Consider the following 15,437-nt stretch of genomic DNA (forward strand, 5'->3'; position numbering starts at 1 on the left):
AATTACGGTCATATCATAGGATTTTTTTTTTCAGATCTATGATTTGCATAACATCCAAAACTCGGCCATTAACTCGAAACCATTGATTTAGTAGATTTTCTATAAAACTGATTGTCAAGAATCGCTTTGCACGCAATACAGAATCTTTGTCTTAGGTTGCAGCAACCATAACCCTCACTTCCGTGCTACACATAAGGCCAAATATTTTTTTAAGACACCTCACAGGTGTCTGAAAGGTCTCAATAAAAGGGTTTGGTCATTGGTGGTCTGATTTGAGATGTATATTTATTTTACCACAATAGATCGATCAAGAAAATCAAGACAGCATAGGAAGTATAATATAAATCATAAGAAAAATAAGAAAACTCAAGTATAAACATAGAATATCAAATTTTAATCATGCATCAACACATGGACAATATCTAAACATCATTTACAGTCATAAAGAGATGTCATATGATCATCCTACATGCTTTAGAATCTAAACTATCAAAATAAATAATGATTTGTGTACTGAATAACTAGTTTAAGATTATAACACACTAAAATGACATAAGACGCATAAAATAAGTTCGCAAAAACATGATTCATACTGTAATCACATGCAAGAAATCAAATATACATCAAATTATGCTGGAAACAAATATTTAACCATCTAAAATTATGTAGGAACACAAAACTATGTGTTTCGGGTTACCCGATTTTTTGGTTTAGCTGCCCGGGCATAGATTTACCAAAAATAATTTTGTAAATTTGTTTCAAAGCATGATATTAAATTAAAAATACTTTTAAAACCTTTTTCAAACCTATTAAAGATATGATTCATCATGGATCAACCAGTAGAATCGGCAAGACACACGGTTTATGTGTTTGCATTCGATCTATGCTACGTGTATGATGAATTCTACCTGAAACGTGTTTTTGAAACTACCAATACTTTCATCTACCGTCCTAACACCTTGGAACAACTTCAATGGTGGGTGAAAAATCTCTAAGAAAAAAGAAGAAGAATTCTAATAAGAATAAGAAAAGAAGGAAGAAGTAACTTTATTAATCCTCCTCATGAGGACTTCTATTTATAGATGGGCTTAGGCAAGAGTCTCATATTTAATATAAGATGTAAATATCTATTTATCTTTTTTATTAATCAAATAAGAAAATAAATTATGAGTCATAATTCATAAAATTTTAAAATTGATTAAGATAGAAAAAAAACGTGGGGACTTCTTACCCTAGCATGGGCTCTAATGTCATGATAGCATTTCGGGAGGCCTACAAATCCAAAGACTCATTAGAATTTGATGTTTAAATAATCAATTTGATAGCCTTAAAACGTATATCATCATGATAATTTTTTATTTAATCATATGTAAACGGATCGGCAAGAAAATTTAGTCAATGTTGAAAACTGTTAATTGTTGACTTACAATTAGGCATGAACTTCAGTCAATAATAAAACGTTCAAATCAACACCAATTTGGGCATGTAGAGAGTCAATTTTGATGCCCTCAAAATTACAAATGTCAAAATCAACTCTGATCTAATAGGTGAGTCATCAATCGACAAAAATTTTTGTTAAAACAATAATGATGTTATTCAGAACGTCTGACCCTATGGGTCCAATCCAATGAGATTAGACCCAAATGTCCTGAGTAATATTCAATCCAATATATCCCTAATTAGATCCAAATGTCATGGATTATATCCAACTTAATTGGGTTGAATCCAAATATCATTAGTTAAATCAACTACCTAATTTAAGGTCTAAATGCATATTAAACTCGAATGTTAGAATTTAGATCCAAATCCAATATCCATAATCTAAACAGATACAAATCATTTACTTTCTTGTTTAGTCCATATATTTTAAATTTTATAATTATTCTTGCAATTTTCTTTATAACTTGAGACTTAATTTTATAATGGTTTGAAATAAAAAAATTTAAGAAAATCAATAAAATCAAAAAATTAAAGAAAACCAAGAAATTGTGCTCATGTCATAGATGCACATAAAGTTTATCATTTATTCATTTTAATTGTCAAAGAAAAATCTTGGGTTTTACAAAAGAATTTTAAAAGTTTGTCCAAATTTCTTATAGAATGTGGGATCAAACACCGGATCTCTTGTCCTCATACCCATGAACAGAATGGGTCAAAAAAATGTAAACACCAATACATTGTCGATACAAGTCTGACCATGATGGTGCAAGCAGAGGTTCCACCTGAATATTGGTAATATGCTTTTTTCACTACAGTGTATTTGATAAATCGTATTCCGACAAAAAAATTGGATTTCAAAACTCCCATTAAAACTCTTTATAAGACCAAACCCAACTATCAATTTTTAAAGGTTTTGGTAGTGCTTGTTATCCTTGTTTGAGATTGTACAAGAAACACAAACTTGAGTTCAAGTCATCCAAATGTGTGTTTCTTGGATATGCTCCACACCAACTATTGCATGGATTTGAAAAACAATAGAATTTACACCTCTCGCCATGTAATTTTTTATGAAGCATGTTTTCCCTTTAAAGTTCACTCTCTTTAAAGTCATAAGCCTAGCTCTAACAATTCAAAACCTACCCTCGTACCTATGTCAATTCAAGTTCCCTTATTTAGCTAAAATCCATCCAACACATATGATCTGCAACTTAACCTTGCAATACAACTACCCTAAAGTCCTCAATCAGAACCAAGTGATTCACTTCAAAAATTCTAACTGTGACACCCATTCATCTGAAGATCTCCCAATCATCAAGTCTCTTCCAAGGACCGAACCTAGACCTTCAATCAAAACTCATCCCATGATAACAAGGTTCCAAGATGGAACTCTAAAACCTGAAACATATCAAGCTACTCATCATCCTATACTTGAAGCCCTTCTTTCCACACTTCTTCTTGATCATAAACCCATTACCTATAAAGATGATCATCAAAATCCTAAATGGCATGAGGCTATGGAGCAAGAATATCAAAACATTAATCAAGAATAACACGTACACTCTTGTTCCTCTTGCCAAACATATACTTTGATGCAAGTGGATATATAAAATCAAGTGCAGAGCAGATAAAAGCTTGGAACGGTGTAAAGCCTATTTAGTGGCCAAGGAGTACAGTCAACTTGAAGGTCTGGACTACTTTGAGACTTTTAGTCAAGTTGTGAAACCCACAACTATTCGAATCATATTGACTATGGCTATTAGTAACAGTTAGATCATTAAATAATTAGATGTTCAAAATATATTTTTTAATAGATTTCTTTATGAAGATGTTTATATGAATCAGCTACAAGGTTTTCAAGATTCAAATCATCCTAATTATGTCTCTAAGTTACATAAAGCTCTCTATGGTTTAAAACAAGCTTCATGAGCATAGTTTTCAAGATTAAACACTTATCTTTTTTGGAGATTTGTGGAAGCCAAAATGGACATGTCTTTATTTATCTATAAGGCAAAAGGAGTAACTATGTTTATACATGTATATGTTGATGATATAATTATCATAGGAAGTTCTTCATATTACATAAAAATGTTGATCTCAAAATTAGAGACAAAATTTGTCTTAAAAAAATTAGGGTCATTCACTACTTCTTGGGTATTGAAACAACTCAACCAAATGATACATTGATTTTATCTCAACAAAAGTACATTCTAAATCTAATTCGAGTATCTTTGTAGGGAGCTGGACTAGTTATAAACTCCATGGCCACATCTCTTCCACTCTATGTAGAAATAGGATCAACATTCAAAGATCCATCTCTATACAGAAGTGTTGTAGAAGCTCTTCAGTATGCCACCATCACTTGTCCAGATATATAATTTGTTGTTAACCGAGTTTGTCAATACATACATGCTATTATCAACGTTCATTGGAGTGCAATAAAATGAATTATTTGATGTTTAAAGAGAACACTGGATTATGGAATAGTTCTCTCATTAGCAAAAAATCTGAATATTTCACCCTTTTCAAATACAGACTGGGCAAGATGTTCAGATGATAGAAAATCGGCATATAGAGACTCTGTTATGGATGGTCAAAACTTAGTATAATAGAGTTTAAAAAATCAAACAACAATTTCAAGATCAACCACTGAATCAGAATATAAAGCTCTTGCTAATACCACAACAGAAATATTGTGGATACAAAACCTACGTCAAGAATTAGAAGCATATTCTAAGGCTTCACCTGCTTTGTGGTGTAATAATATTGGAGCTTCATACCTTGTTGTCCATCCAATGTTTCACAGCAGAAGTAAATAATCCATTTTGTTCGAGAAAGAATAGCAAAAAAGCAACCTCTAGTAAAATATATCTTGTCAAATGATCAAATAGATGAAATTTTTACCAAGCCATTTTCTGCTGAACGATTCAAACTGTTGTGTAACAAGCTCAATGTGACATCAACTCCATTGAACTTGCAGGAGAATGTTAAAAGAAGAATAGATAGGGCATATCATGAAGGGAGTCCTGCTAAAGAAAGAAAGCTATGTTGTGAGGCAGATAAGGTGTGTCGTGAAGATGACCAAAGAGGTGTTGGATGTAGGAAGAGATGAGGAGGAAATTCAAATAAAAAAAACAAATAGGGACCACTCTTTTATAGAGTATTTTTTTTTACTTTGATGATGTGGAATAGTCCCATATTGAAGAATCTCAAAATAGTTGTGGGCTTTATAACCTACATGAAGATTTTAACACTTGTTCCATAGAACAAGAGAATGGGATGGCTACCACACACGTGCGTGCGCGCCCGCCCGCTGCGCCGAGCTGAGCATGGGTATGGGTATAGGTAATTGGCCCTTTAGAGCCATATCCATTCTAAGTCCAATGTTCTTTTTATCTTGCATTACTGTTTTTATTTGGATTAAATAATGGGTTAAGAGAAATGGATAACGGATCATTTTGTTATCGGGTCACGTCACTTCGTATTTTGTAATGGGTCTCTTCCACGTTTTGTAACTATTCGGGGGTTATAAAACGTGGTTAGAGGGCTAGGGTTTCAGATACGAAGACGCCTGTGACTCTTGCGTTTTTTGTTTTCTTTTTCCCTGGTATATCTCTCTCGGTTTTTCTTGTGGGTGTTCCCCTGAAAAGGAAGTTCTGCAACATCCATTCGCTGAGGTTGTCTTTGAAGGACGATTTATCATCGGAGTGCACCGATTCAGATCATTGAGGCTATTGTATCCTGAGAGAAGGACGTCGGACCCTTTTTACACCGTATGTGGGGGGCAAATCTTCTCTAAGGGGAGTATTCTTATACGCCTTAGCCTTCCGCAAAATAATAACATATTTTATTTGTTGTTTTTATTTTATTCAATGCATATGTTTGATCTTTTGATTTTGTCTGGATTTTGGTTTAAAACCATATATGACATGCTTGAACCCTGTTACTACATGAATCAAATGTTTTATTTTTATATCATGTTATATGAAAATCCAAATTACAACATGATCCTGTTTTTTATTCTAACAAGAGGGAGTCCTGCCAAAGAAGGAATTCTATCATTAGAAAATGTGGTGGATCAACAAAAAGATAAAGATAAGCACAAACAAAGGCAACGGGAGGAAGTCACCAAAAATAAAATGAAACAAAATCCTTAAAAACAAGTAAGATGGAAATCGTTGAACTCTTGCCTATTTTCTGATGTACTCCTATTCTATAAATAAAGATCAACCCTACTCTCTCAAGATATCAAGTTCTTGAGAGTGAGTTCTGTGGATGTAGGTCTTAATAACAGACCCAACCACTCAATTTGTGAGTGGTCTTTTCTCTGTTTTTCTGCTTTTGATATTATGTTATTGTTTTTTTTAGGGACACATTCTATATATTTCAACTTGCTTGCTATGTCACAGGGACACCATTTTGGTCGCGTGTCCCGATGACATGAACGGACACATTACTAGACATTGACATGACCCAAATGCATACTAACATTATTTAATATTTTGATAGTTTTTAATAATTTTAATCATATTTCAATAAAAAAATATTTTTATATATTAATATAAAAATACTTTATTTTTCAAAATGAAAAATTTATTTTATCCTGTCCTAGTTTTTCAAAAAAAATCACTAACTTGGCTGCACCTGTATCCTTGTAACATAGTCTCTGGGCTCTGTAAATTTTTTCACTAGCGTTAGATTCTTTCGAAACATGAGTAGTGTAGTGGATCAATAATTAATGGAAAATAAGTTGGTGTTTTTCACACAGATGTGAATTGTTGCATCATTCTTTCCGGGGAGGGTTAGATGGTGCAGAACTGCAGATTCACGTGAGTTGGTGTGGCATAAAAAGAACTTGAAAAGCACGTCACAGTGTGCTCTTGGTCTGCAAGCAAAGGACAGGAGAATCTGCACCATGATAGCAATTGTGTGGTACATTTCACTTTGAATATTTGGAAGGATTTTTTTTTTTTTTTATACTCGGAGCAACCACAACAGATCATAGACTTAGTTACGGTCGCTGTCCTGGCAGTGTAAAACTCCGAGGGACAACCACTAATTAGGTTCATGCTAATTAGGGGTGTCAACGGGCCTGGTTTACCCAGACTTGACCCGATTGAACCAAACCCTACAGGGTCTGGGTATGGTGATAAATAATAAGACCCGAAGGTCCGATTAATACATAGACCCGGGTATAGTTTGTGAAATTTTATACCAGACCTGGACCCGACCCGAGTTTCAATTAAGACCTGCAATTTTTCAATGTAAAAATGATAAAAAATATAGTTTTACCGGGTATGGTCCGAGTCTGGTTCATGTAGTTCTGAGTGGGTCTGGGTATGGTTTTTCTTATAGTGGACCCGATTAGACTCGGGTTCAGACCCGATACCATTCCCGAAAACCGAGTCCAAGTCTGGTACCACCTGCGTCCGAAACAAACCCTACCCCGTTGACACCCCTAATGCTAATGCATCTCTTTCATCTTTCATGTATTCTCTGCTAAGAACCTGATCGTGGCGGGGCGGGGAAAAGTGCATGTCCATCCCCGCCTCCATCCCTGGACGGGGATGGATTTTAACCTTCGTCCCCGCCTCCATCCCTGTTTCATACCCTTCATCCCCGGTCCAAACGGGGCGAGGCGGGGCAGGGCCCGCTTTCCCCCGGTCCACTGCCATCCCTATTTTTAACTATTTCACATTTTATTCTTGCTTTGCCGTCCGTACATTCTTATTAATTATTCATTTGAACATAGTTCCAAGTTTTTTTTTTCAAAAAATAAGACACAAGGGCACTATTTTTTAATTTCAATAAAAACTTTTTTTAATATTCGAATATTAAAAATCTTTTTTATTAAAATATTATTAACAAGTAACAAAAAACATTATAAAAAATAAAAAGTTAAATCCCAACTAATCTGTGTCCGAATCAGCATCTATGCACATGTCCGTTCGTGTTAACAGAGACATGCGGCCAAAATATATAGCGTGTCCCTGTGACATAGCCCAGCATCCTGGAGAGTATAGTTCGTAGGATCAGTATGGCTTTGGACACTGGATCGACATAGCCCATTGACTAGAAATGCTCCTGTGAACTTGTAGGGCTCTTTTGAACGGGGGTGCAAATGGGTGTCAAAGGGTCGGGTTTACCCGGATCCGACTCGTACCAAACCCTATAGGATCCGGGTATGGTGATAAATAAGAAGATCCTATTAAGACCCAGGTTCAGACCCGAATGTCCGATTAATATATGGAGCATAATATAGTCAGATTCGGGCACAACCCGATTAAGATCCACAAATTTTCAATGTAAAAATGATAAAAATTATTATTTTACTGAGCATGTTCCGGGTTTGATTCTTGTAGTTCTTATCGTGTCCGGGTATGGTTTCTCTTATGATAGATCCCATCATACCCGAGTTCAGACCCATAACACACCAAAAAATTGACGTCCCTGCGGTGCAATAAAAGTAAAACAGCATTAGGTCCAGCCATGAAAAATAAAGAATCAATAATTTATTAGCAGCTTTGGTAAGGGTGCATGAAAAATAATGCATTTACCTTACCTTGAAAATTGGCCCGTTATGGGTCAATTGGCCAGTTGGCTGGCAATTCTATGGGATGTGGGGCCCTAAAGGGGTAGCCAAGTTGGTCTATTGTGACCCCACCCACTTGGACCCTCTGTTAACGTCAGATGCTAAGATGGCCCACAATGGAGACCCAAGTTTGGTTCATTCTCATTAGCTGCCCAAAAGCTTAAAACTCAGAAATCATAAGAGTTCAAGAATTCAAGAGCATTATTATTGATTTGGATATGGATGTAAAAGGATTCATCGGCATCTTTCCTCCATTGTTGTTGGTCTGGACTTTGGATCCAACAATGTCAAATGGATTAGGTTTGGTTAGGCTCAAATGCACAAACACCTAAGTGTTCTTTGGTAAGACCAACCAAATTACCAAGTCCATGCTGCTTTCTAGCCTAGGTCAAGCACTAGGCTCTGACCCATATTAGTTAATAACCCCTTATCTCTATCCCGTCTTGTCTAATCCAGGGCCAATGTAAGCTATGACCACTTTTCTGGTCAGAGATTTAATTCACTTTAATCAATATAGGTTGTCATTTATAAGACTTGGATATGATGGCCTAGTCAATTAGGTCATAACTGGTTTTAGTAAAAAATGTAAAGCCCTCGTAATTATAGCTTTGATCAAACGTTTATTACTTAGCTTGTGTGTCTTGTGTCAAGATGATAAGACATTGTATATGATACCAAACACGATACGACACTTTATAAACATACTCATACCTATGTCAATCATAACCGATAGCGTTCATGATTTTAATTTAATCTTTTGTGATCTTAATTGTTTATTTATTTACATGCACATTTTGTCTTAAAATATATCATTGATTGCATTACATTTTAATCATCTAATAAAATTTATTATTTAATTATTTTTTGTATGAAACTAACGTTACATATGTGACCCACATGGTTTGGTTAGTGGGGAATTGGTTCTTGGATCATCCATGGGATCATGGTGCAATCACATTGCACAAATGCAACGTGCCGCTGCACCTGATCACCCTCCAATCTTCTGTTGTAAGGGCCCAACAGCTGATAGATGGTGATCAGGTGCAGCGGCACATTGCATTTGTGCAATGTGATTGCACCTGATCCTGCATCAGAGCAATGTCTAGGCACCTTTTTATGAGTCTTGAAAAATCAATAGCTTACAATGTATTATATCTCTCGGCTTATAAGATCGTATTTCTTGATCGAAAAAGCATGATGTAAGAGCGGGTAACAGGTATTTGGATCATGCTGAATCCATCTATGAGGTCCAATTGGGTTACCAAGGCCCCCGCACCTATGAGTTCTAGCTCATTCCTGTGGTCAAGTTGACATGACCAAGTTTTATTAAACCCCTTAAATTGGACAAAAAGTACGTTTCCTACAAATCAGTGTTGCTATAAGGAACTTTTAAATGATAATATAGCATATACCATGATGCTATCTGGACCGTCGATCGTCAAACTCAATCAAAGAATATGCATAATCTCACCAGGCGCCCTCTTCTAATAATTTGGAATAAAGAGCCCAACAATAACATTCACAACCCCCTTAAATAAAATTAATGAGTTAATTATCATCCTCATCTCAAAACTCAGTTGCTTATGTTTCCTTTAGAAAGAAACCAATTTGACTACAAACGAAATGAATAGATAAACACAAAAACAAACTCATCTTTTCATCGAGCGTTTCTAGCCTGGTCTGTCTCCTCCTATTCCTCCTCTCTTGCCTCTCGGATTGCTTGCTACGGAACCCTTTCTCATATCAAGCCCCAATTTTTTTTTACAAGAAAACCAAAAATTAAAAATTAAAAGAGAAAATTTGATCCCCACCAACCAAAACTTCATGCCAATGGTTATCCCACTTCTAAAATGAACGTTACATGAATGAGACTGTCTACCTTTTCACTGCTCTTAGTTATCTAATATAATAAATGGTTAGTGTGGGCTTCTTTATTTTTGGGTGAAATGTTGTTGGATTCCTTTTTTTTCGTGTTTTACAGGTACGACACTGGAAAGGACATATTATTATATTTCAATACTTGACTCCTATCGGTGAAGGCTTATCTGGAATCCGCAAATCAGAGAGCTTTTTGTTTTATTTTCCAGATTTTATTTTCACTGCTGTTTTCTCTGCTTATTTACTCATTGGGAGTGAATGAGGACGTGGGTTTGGCTTCTTTCATCGACTTTTAGGAGGTTTTTTGTGTCGGTGATTTTCTGGATGGTTTTAATGGGTTTTGGGGGTCTTATTCATGTGGGTTTTTTCTCTTAGTAGGTGGGTGGTTTCTTCAGAGCCGACGAAGGCTGCTGGTTTTATTGGTAGCCTTGGCTTTTAGAGCTGAGGAGGGGTGTTGGGTTCTCTTATGGTGGTTCATGCTTTTCTGAGCTAAGGTGGGTTTTGGGTTTCTGGGTTTTCAGGTTTTCACTGGAGTTTCTTGTTCGTTTGGTTCTGTTTTTGACCTTTGTCTTTGTTCTATCACTGTGATGGTTGAGATTCATTAAGAGCGTTCTTCAAAGTGTTTTCTTTTATTCATTGAAGGGGACCCTCTTTTTTTCTTTCTGTATCTTGATTCAGATTTATCTTTCTTCCTTTTTGGTAAGAAACACGATTGTAAGAGTGTGGGTTTCTTTCTTAGATATGTAAACCTTTCCCTTTTCTTTTGTTTTGTCTCTTATCAGAGTTTTGATGAGGAAATTGGTAATGTGATGCTCTTGGCCAGTATATGAATTTTTTTCCCTCGTGTTGGTCATTTTACATACATGGGTTATTATGGGAGGAATTGTTTTCTTTTCTTTTTAGATCTTTGGATACCTTTTCTTCTTCTCAAGCATCATATTGGACCCTTCCTGTAGGCTTTTTTGCTTACTTTGTTTCTTGTTTTTGTGAGTTTTAGCATTTTTCTTGTTTTAGCTCTGCCTGTATATTCGTTACATAGCATACCCACTTCCATAAACTCCATTTTTAGCTCGTGAATGACAAAAAGTGGCTGCCCTACTTTGTTTTTTCTTTGGATATGTATATGAACTGTTTCCCTTTCACCTTTCATTCAAGTTTTTAACTCTTGTTAAGCTCTTCTACTAGGTACTATTAATGGAAGTTTCCCCTGTATACCCATCTCTCTCTCTAAAGGTACGTACTGTATGTCTGATGTGTTTATGGATGCTACTATGACAGGTTCAATGGCTAAAGAATACAATGGAGGATCTCCAAAACACCATCATGTGGAATCAAAGAGGGGACGTCTTTCCTGGGTTATAGGCGTTAGTGCCCTGTGTGTTATCTTCTATATCCTTGGATCGTGGCAAAGCTCATCTCCCATTACTGCTGATCGGATGGGCATCACTCCGAAAGTGGGATGCGAAGATAACTCTGGAAAATATTCCCATCCGGTCGTCCATTCTTCATCGTCAACACTGGATTTCGAAGTTCACCATCAACTAGGAGTCAATGATACTTCGTCCATCTCTCGGAAAATCCCACCGTGCGACATGAAATACAGTGAATACACCCCTTGTCAAGATCCAAAAAGAGCGAGGAAATTCGAGAAGAAGATGCTAATATACCGAGAGCGGCATTGCCCTCCAAAGGAGGAACTCGTGACGTGTTTGATCCCTGCTCCGCCTAACTATAAAAACCCATTCAGATGGCCTCAGAGCCGGGATTATGCTTGGTATGCCAATGTCCCACACAAAGAGCTGACAATTGAAAAAGCTGTTCAGAACTGGATTCAAGTTGAAGGAGATAAGTTCCGATTTCCTGGTGGAGGTACCATGTTTCCACGAGGGGCTGATGCGTATAATGATGACATTGGTGAGCTCATCCCCCTTGCTTCAGGATCGATCAGAACTGCCCTTGATACGGGATGTGGAGTAAGATCCTTGATCCACCCAGTTGTGTTTGATTTGTGGTTGATTTTCTTGATCTGATGAATTTCTCAAGTTCAACATTCTTTTGTTGGTTTCAAATGGTTTTCTGCATCTTGTCTGAAACTTGATTCAAGTTGTTGGTAGATTCACTCATTCCTTTATCAAGTGTTTTTCTTGCTTTCTGTTTTTGGTCATTTTGAGCTGCTCAACATATTCATAGCTCAAATGAAAGAAACCTATGTGTGAAATCTGATAAATGTGCTCGTGACTGGTTGATGAAGGTGGCTAGTTGGGGTGCTTATCTGTTGAGCAGAAACATCTTGACGATGTCATTCGCGCCAAGGGATACACATGAAGCACAGGTTCAGTTTGCATTGGAGCGGGGTGTTCCGGCAATGATTGGAGTGATGGCAGCAGATCGGATCCCATATCCTGCTCGATCTTTTGATATGGCCCACTGTTCAAGGTGCTTGATCCCTTGGTATGATCTTGGTGAGCATCTTCTCCCTTGCTTTCATCTGATATTTCCTGGGTATTCTTGAGAAGTTCTTTAAATGTTGCTTTATGAAGTGTTCTCCTTTCTTAAAATGACGGAACTGGAAACTCTTGAACCTATGTTATCTTCTTGCACACTGAATATGTGGGAAGCTGGTTATTTAATCACACTTCATTTGTTTCCTTCAAATCACGCTCTGTCAATCTGCTGGGTCCAGAGTATCTTGTCATGAGATTGATAGAAAGTGCTACCACATTTGAGGTTTAATGAGATCTAGATGGTCAGATGGAACCATTATAACAGAGGGGTGTCGGGTTTGCATCCCCATGGGGGCTATCCCCAGCTTGACTATCAAAAAAATGCTACCTGCATTTGTGGTGTTTTACTGTTCATTGTGCAGAGCTGCTCTTGTTCATGCTTCAACTTTTCTACTAACTTGCATTAGATCTGTCACTTATTTTCCAGAGGGGCTTTATTTGATTGAAGTCGACAGAGTTCTAAGACCAGGAGGTTACTGGATATTATCTGGTCCTCCCATTCGCTGGAAAAAGTACTATAAAGGATGGCAGAGAACCCCAGAGGATTTGAAAAAAGAACAAGATGCCATTGAGGATGTGGCCAAGCGTCTATGCTGGAAGAAGGTGGTGGAGAAGAATGATCTTGCTGTTTGGCAAAAACCCATCAACCACATTGAATGTGTGAAAAGTAAACAGGTCTATAAAGTTCCACACATCTGCAAGGATGAGAATCCTGATGCTGCCTGGTAATCAGCCCATCTCTTTCTTTGGTTTGGTCTATAAACGTCAATTAACTCTTGCTGATGCTGCTTGATTTATCTTCTTATAAAGGTACAAAAAGATGGAAACATGTATAACCCCACTTCCAGAAGTGCAAAGCGCAGGTGAAGTATCTGGAGGAGCACTGAAGAAATGGCCAGAGAGGGCAATGGCTGTTCCACCAAGAATTTCTAGTGGCTCTATCCCGGGAATCACTGCCAAGAAATTTGAAGAGGATAAACAGCTATGGAAGGAACGCCTGGTGTATTACAAGAGAATTATTCCATCTCTTACACAGGGACGTTACAGAAATACCATGGATATGAATGCTTATTTAGGAGGATTTGCAGCAGCACTGGCTGATGCTCCTGTGTGGGTTATGAATGTTGTCCCTGCTGATTCCAAACATGATACTCTAGGAGCAATCTACGAACGAGGCTTTATTGGTACATACCAAGATTGGTGTGAATCTTTCTCCACATATCCTAGGACTTATGATCTGATACATGCTGGTGGTGTATTCAGTATTTATCAGGACAGGTAACATAATCAACCTACATATACGGACTTATGGTAGTACATACATGATATGTTTGATTGCTTGCTTATCTTAGTGCTATCATCTTGTTTGAGGTCTTACTGAATGAAGCTTCTAATAACATGCAGGTGTGACATAACCAACATTCTTTTGGAGATGGATAGGATCCTGAGACCTGAAGGAACTGTGATATTCAGAGACACTGTTGAGGTTCTTGTCAAGATTCAAGGGATAACAGAAGGGATGAGATGGAAAAGCGAGATTAAGGACCATGAGAGTGGACCCTTTAACCCTGAGAAAATCCTTCTAGCTGTTAAAACGTATTGGACCGGCAGTGCAAACCAGTAGTAGGAAATTTTGGATCTTTGCTGAATTTCCTATTTCCACGAAAATTACAGGGCCACAAAGCTCTCTGCTTGCAGTCTTACAAGGCTCATCTGTTTTTCCTTCTACTTTTGACTTACCCCTTCTGTTTTACTCCATTATTTTTTCCTTTTGAAGATCAATGTAAATAAAACAAGGGGTTTTCACATGTTTTTAGGTAATCTCATTTTAGAGAACGTTTCTGTCACTTGCAGCAGTCTTTGTGGGGAAGGCCTATTGAAATCTTCTGCTTTGTAAGCTCACCTGATTTGTAAGATGGGGGCTTATTTTGTATGGGGTAGAAAGAATAGCATGTCTGGATTTTTATGAATTTTATATAATATGATCTGAAATGCGTCTAAGCACCATGATGATGGTATCTTTGAAATAAATGCATCTTGTGATAAGGCATAAGATACTTCAAAATTGACCAACTCGGTCACGATATCTCTCCTCAAACCCCTCATTTAGGTTTAGTCCGCATCCTTGACCAATAATGAATTCTATAATATGCTCTTGGTTGGCTAGCACATTTTCCAGCATCTTCAACGAGGCCTGTGACCATTCACGCGGCTACTGAGAGCCTGAGATTACATTCATAATTAATATCAGTGTTGTCTGACACATTTGAATGGCTTTGAAGATTACTGTTCATCCTGTGGAAATGGGGTCCATAGACCCTTTATCGCAAATGAAATTTCAAGGACAAGTGAGTTTCCCTTAGGGAAGTTTCCCTCACTTTTAAGGTGGGTTCCATGCACCTTTCAAACATAGATAAAGTTCTCCCCTATTTTGGGAAGAACGCAGGAGCACTAGGAAGTGGCGACGGAGAAGAAGAGGGGGGAAAGGAGGAGGAGATGGAAGCATAAGACCCTGGTGGAGGAAGGGCTTCAAGGCCAGCGGCAGTAGATGGAGACAGTTGTAAGACATGTTATTTGGCTCAAAATTATCTTTCTTTGGAACCAAGGTCTTGAGCAAAATGCTTCATTTGGAAGGAAAAAGCCTATTTTATGAAAATTATTTAGTGTACATCTTTGGAAGTTTCCTTGAGGTTAAAATTTGAAGAGTTGGTTTAGAAGACAAAGCCTTTGAGGGGCATTAGATCTTGGGTTTGTCAAATAAATTTTAAATATTAAACTTGGACTTGAATTTGGATTTAGATTTGGCTTTGGTTTTGAACTTAGATTCGGATTTGTCATATTTCGGCTCAACTGGGTTTGAGCTTGGTTTGACTTTGACCTATCAATGTCAGGGTTAATTAGTATAGTATAAAAAGGTACAAGCTTAATTGTATTTTGTAACTGTACCCGGTTTCAATCTTGGTGTGGCAATTATCGCTTTTAAGAAAATGTAATTGTTGTGCACTTTCAAGCATCGTTCTCACCAG

At 37.2% G+C, this 15,437-nt stretch overlaps 1 protein-coding gene across 3 annotated transcripts; it reads left to right on the top strand.

Annotated features, from left to right (window-relative positions):
- Nucleotides 1-9,991: 9,991 nt before the first annotated feature.
- LOC149845928 (putative methyltransferase PMT18) lies at nucleotides 9,992-14,377 on the top strand. 3 transcript variants are annotated; one of them, XM_089996091.1, is made up of 7 exons: nucleotides 9,992-10,010; nucleotides 10,286-10,401; nucleotides 11,186-11,880; nucleotides 12,159-12,369; nucleotides 12,839-13,136; nucleotides 13,222-13,689; nucleotides 13,816-14,377. In XM_089996091.1, the coding sequence occupies exons 3-7, from the start codon at nucleotides 11,191-11,193 to the stop codon at nucleotides 14,033-14,035; spliced, it is 1,887 nt and encodes a 628-aa protein (XP_089852217.1). In that variant the 5' UTR covers nucleotides 9,992-10,010; nucleotides 10,286-10,401; nucleotides 11,186-11,190; the 3' UTR covers nucleotides 14,036-14,377. The 3 variants fall into 3 exon arrangements, with proteins under 3 accessions (XP_089852217.1, XP_089852216.1, XP_089852218.1); XM_089996090.1 differs by lacking the exon at nucleotides 9,992-10,010 and having other exon boundaries at nucleotides 10,121-10,401; XM_089996092.1 differs by lacking the exons at nucleotides 9,992-10,010; nucleotides 10,286-10,401 and adding an exon at nucleotides 10,726-11,092.
- The last annotated feature ends 1,060 nt before the right edge of the window (nucleotides 14,378-15,437 follow it).

Source organism: Nuphar pumila, chromosome 2 (genome assembly GCF_984573655.1).
Source record: "Nuphar pumila chromosome 2, dmNupPumi1.hap1.1, whole genome shotgun sequence".
Lineage (NCBI taxonomy): Eukaryota > Viridiplantae > Streptophyta > Magnoliopsida > Nymphaeales > Nymphaeaceae > Nuphar > Nuphar pumila.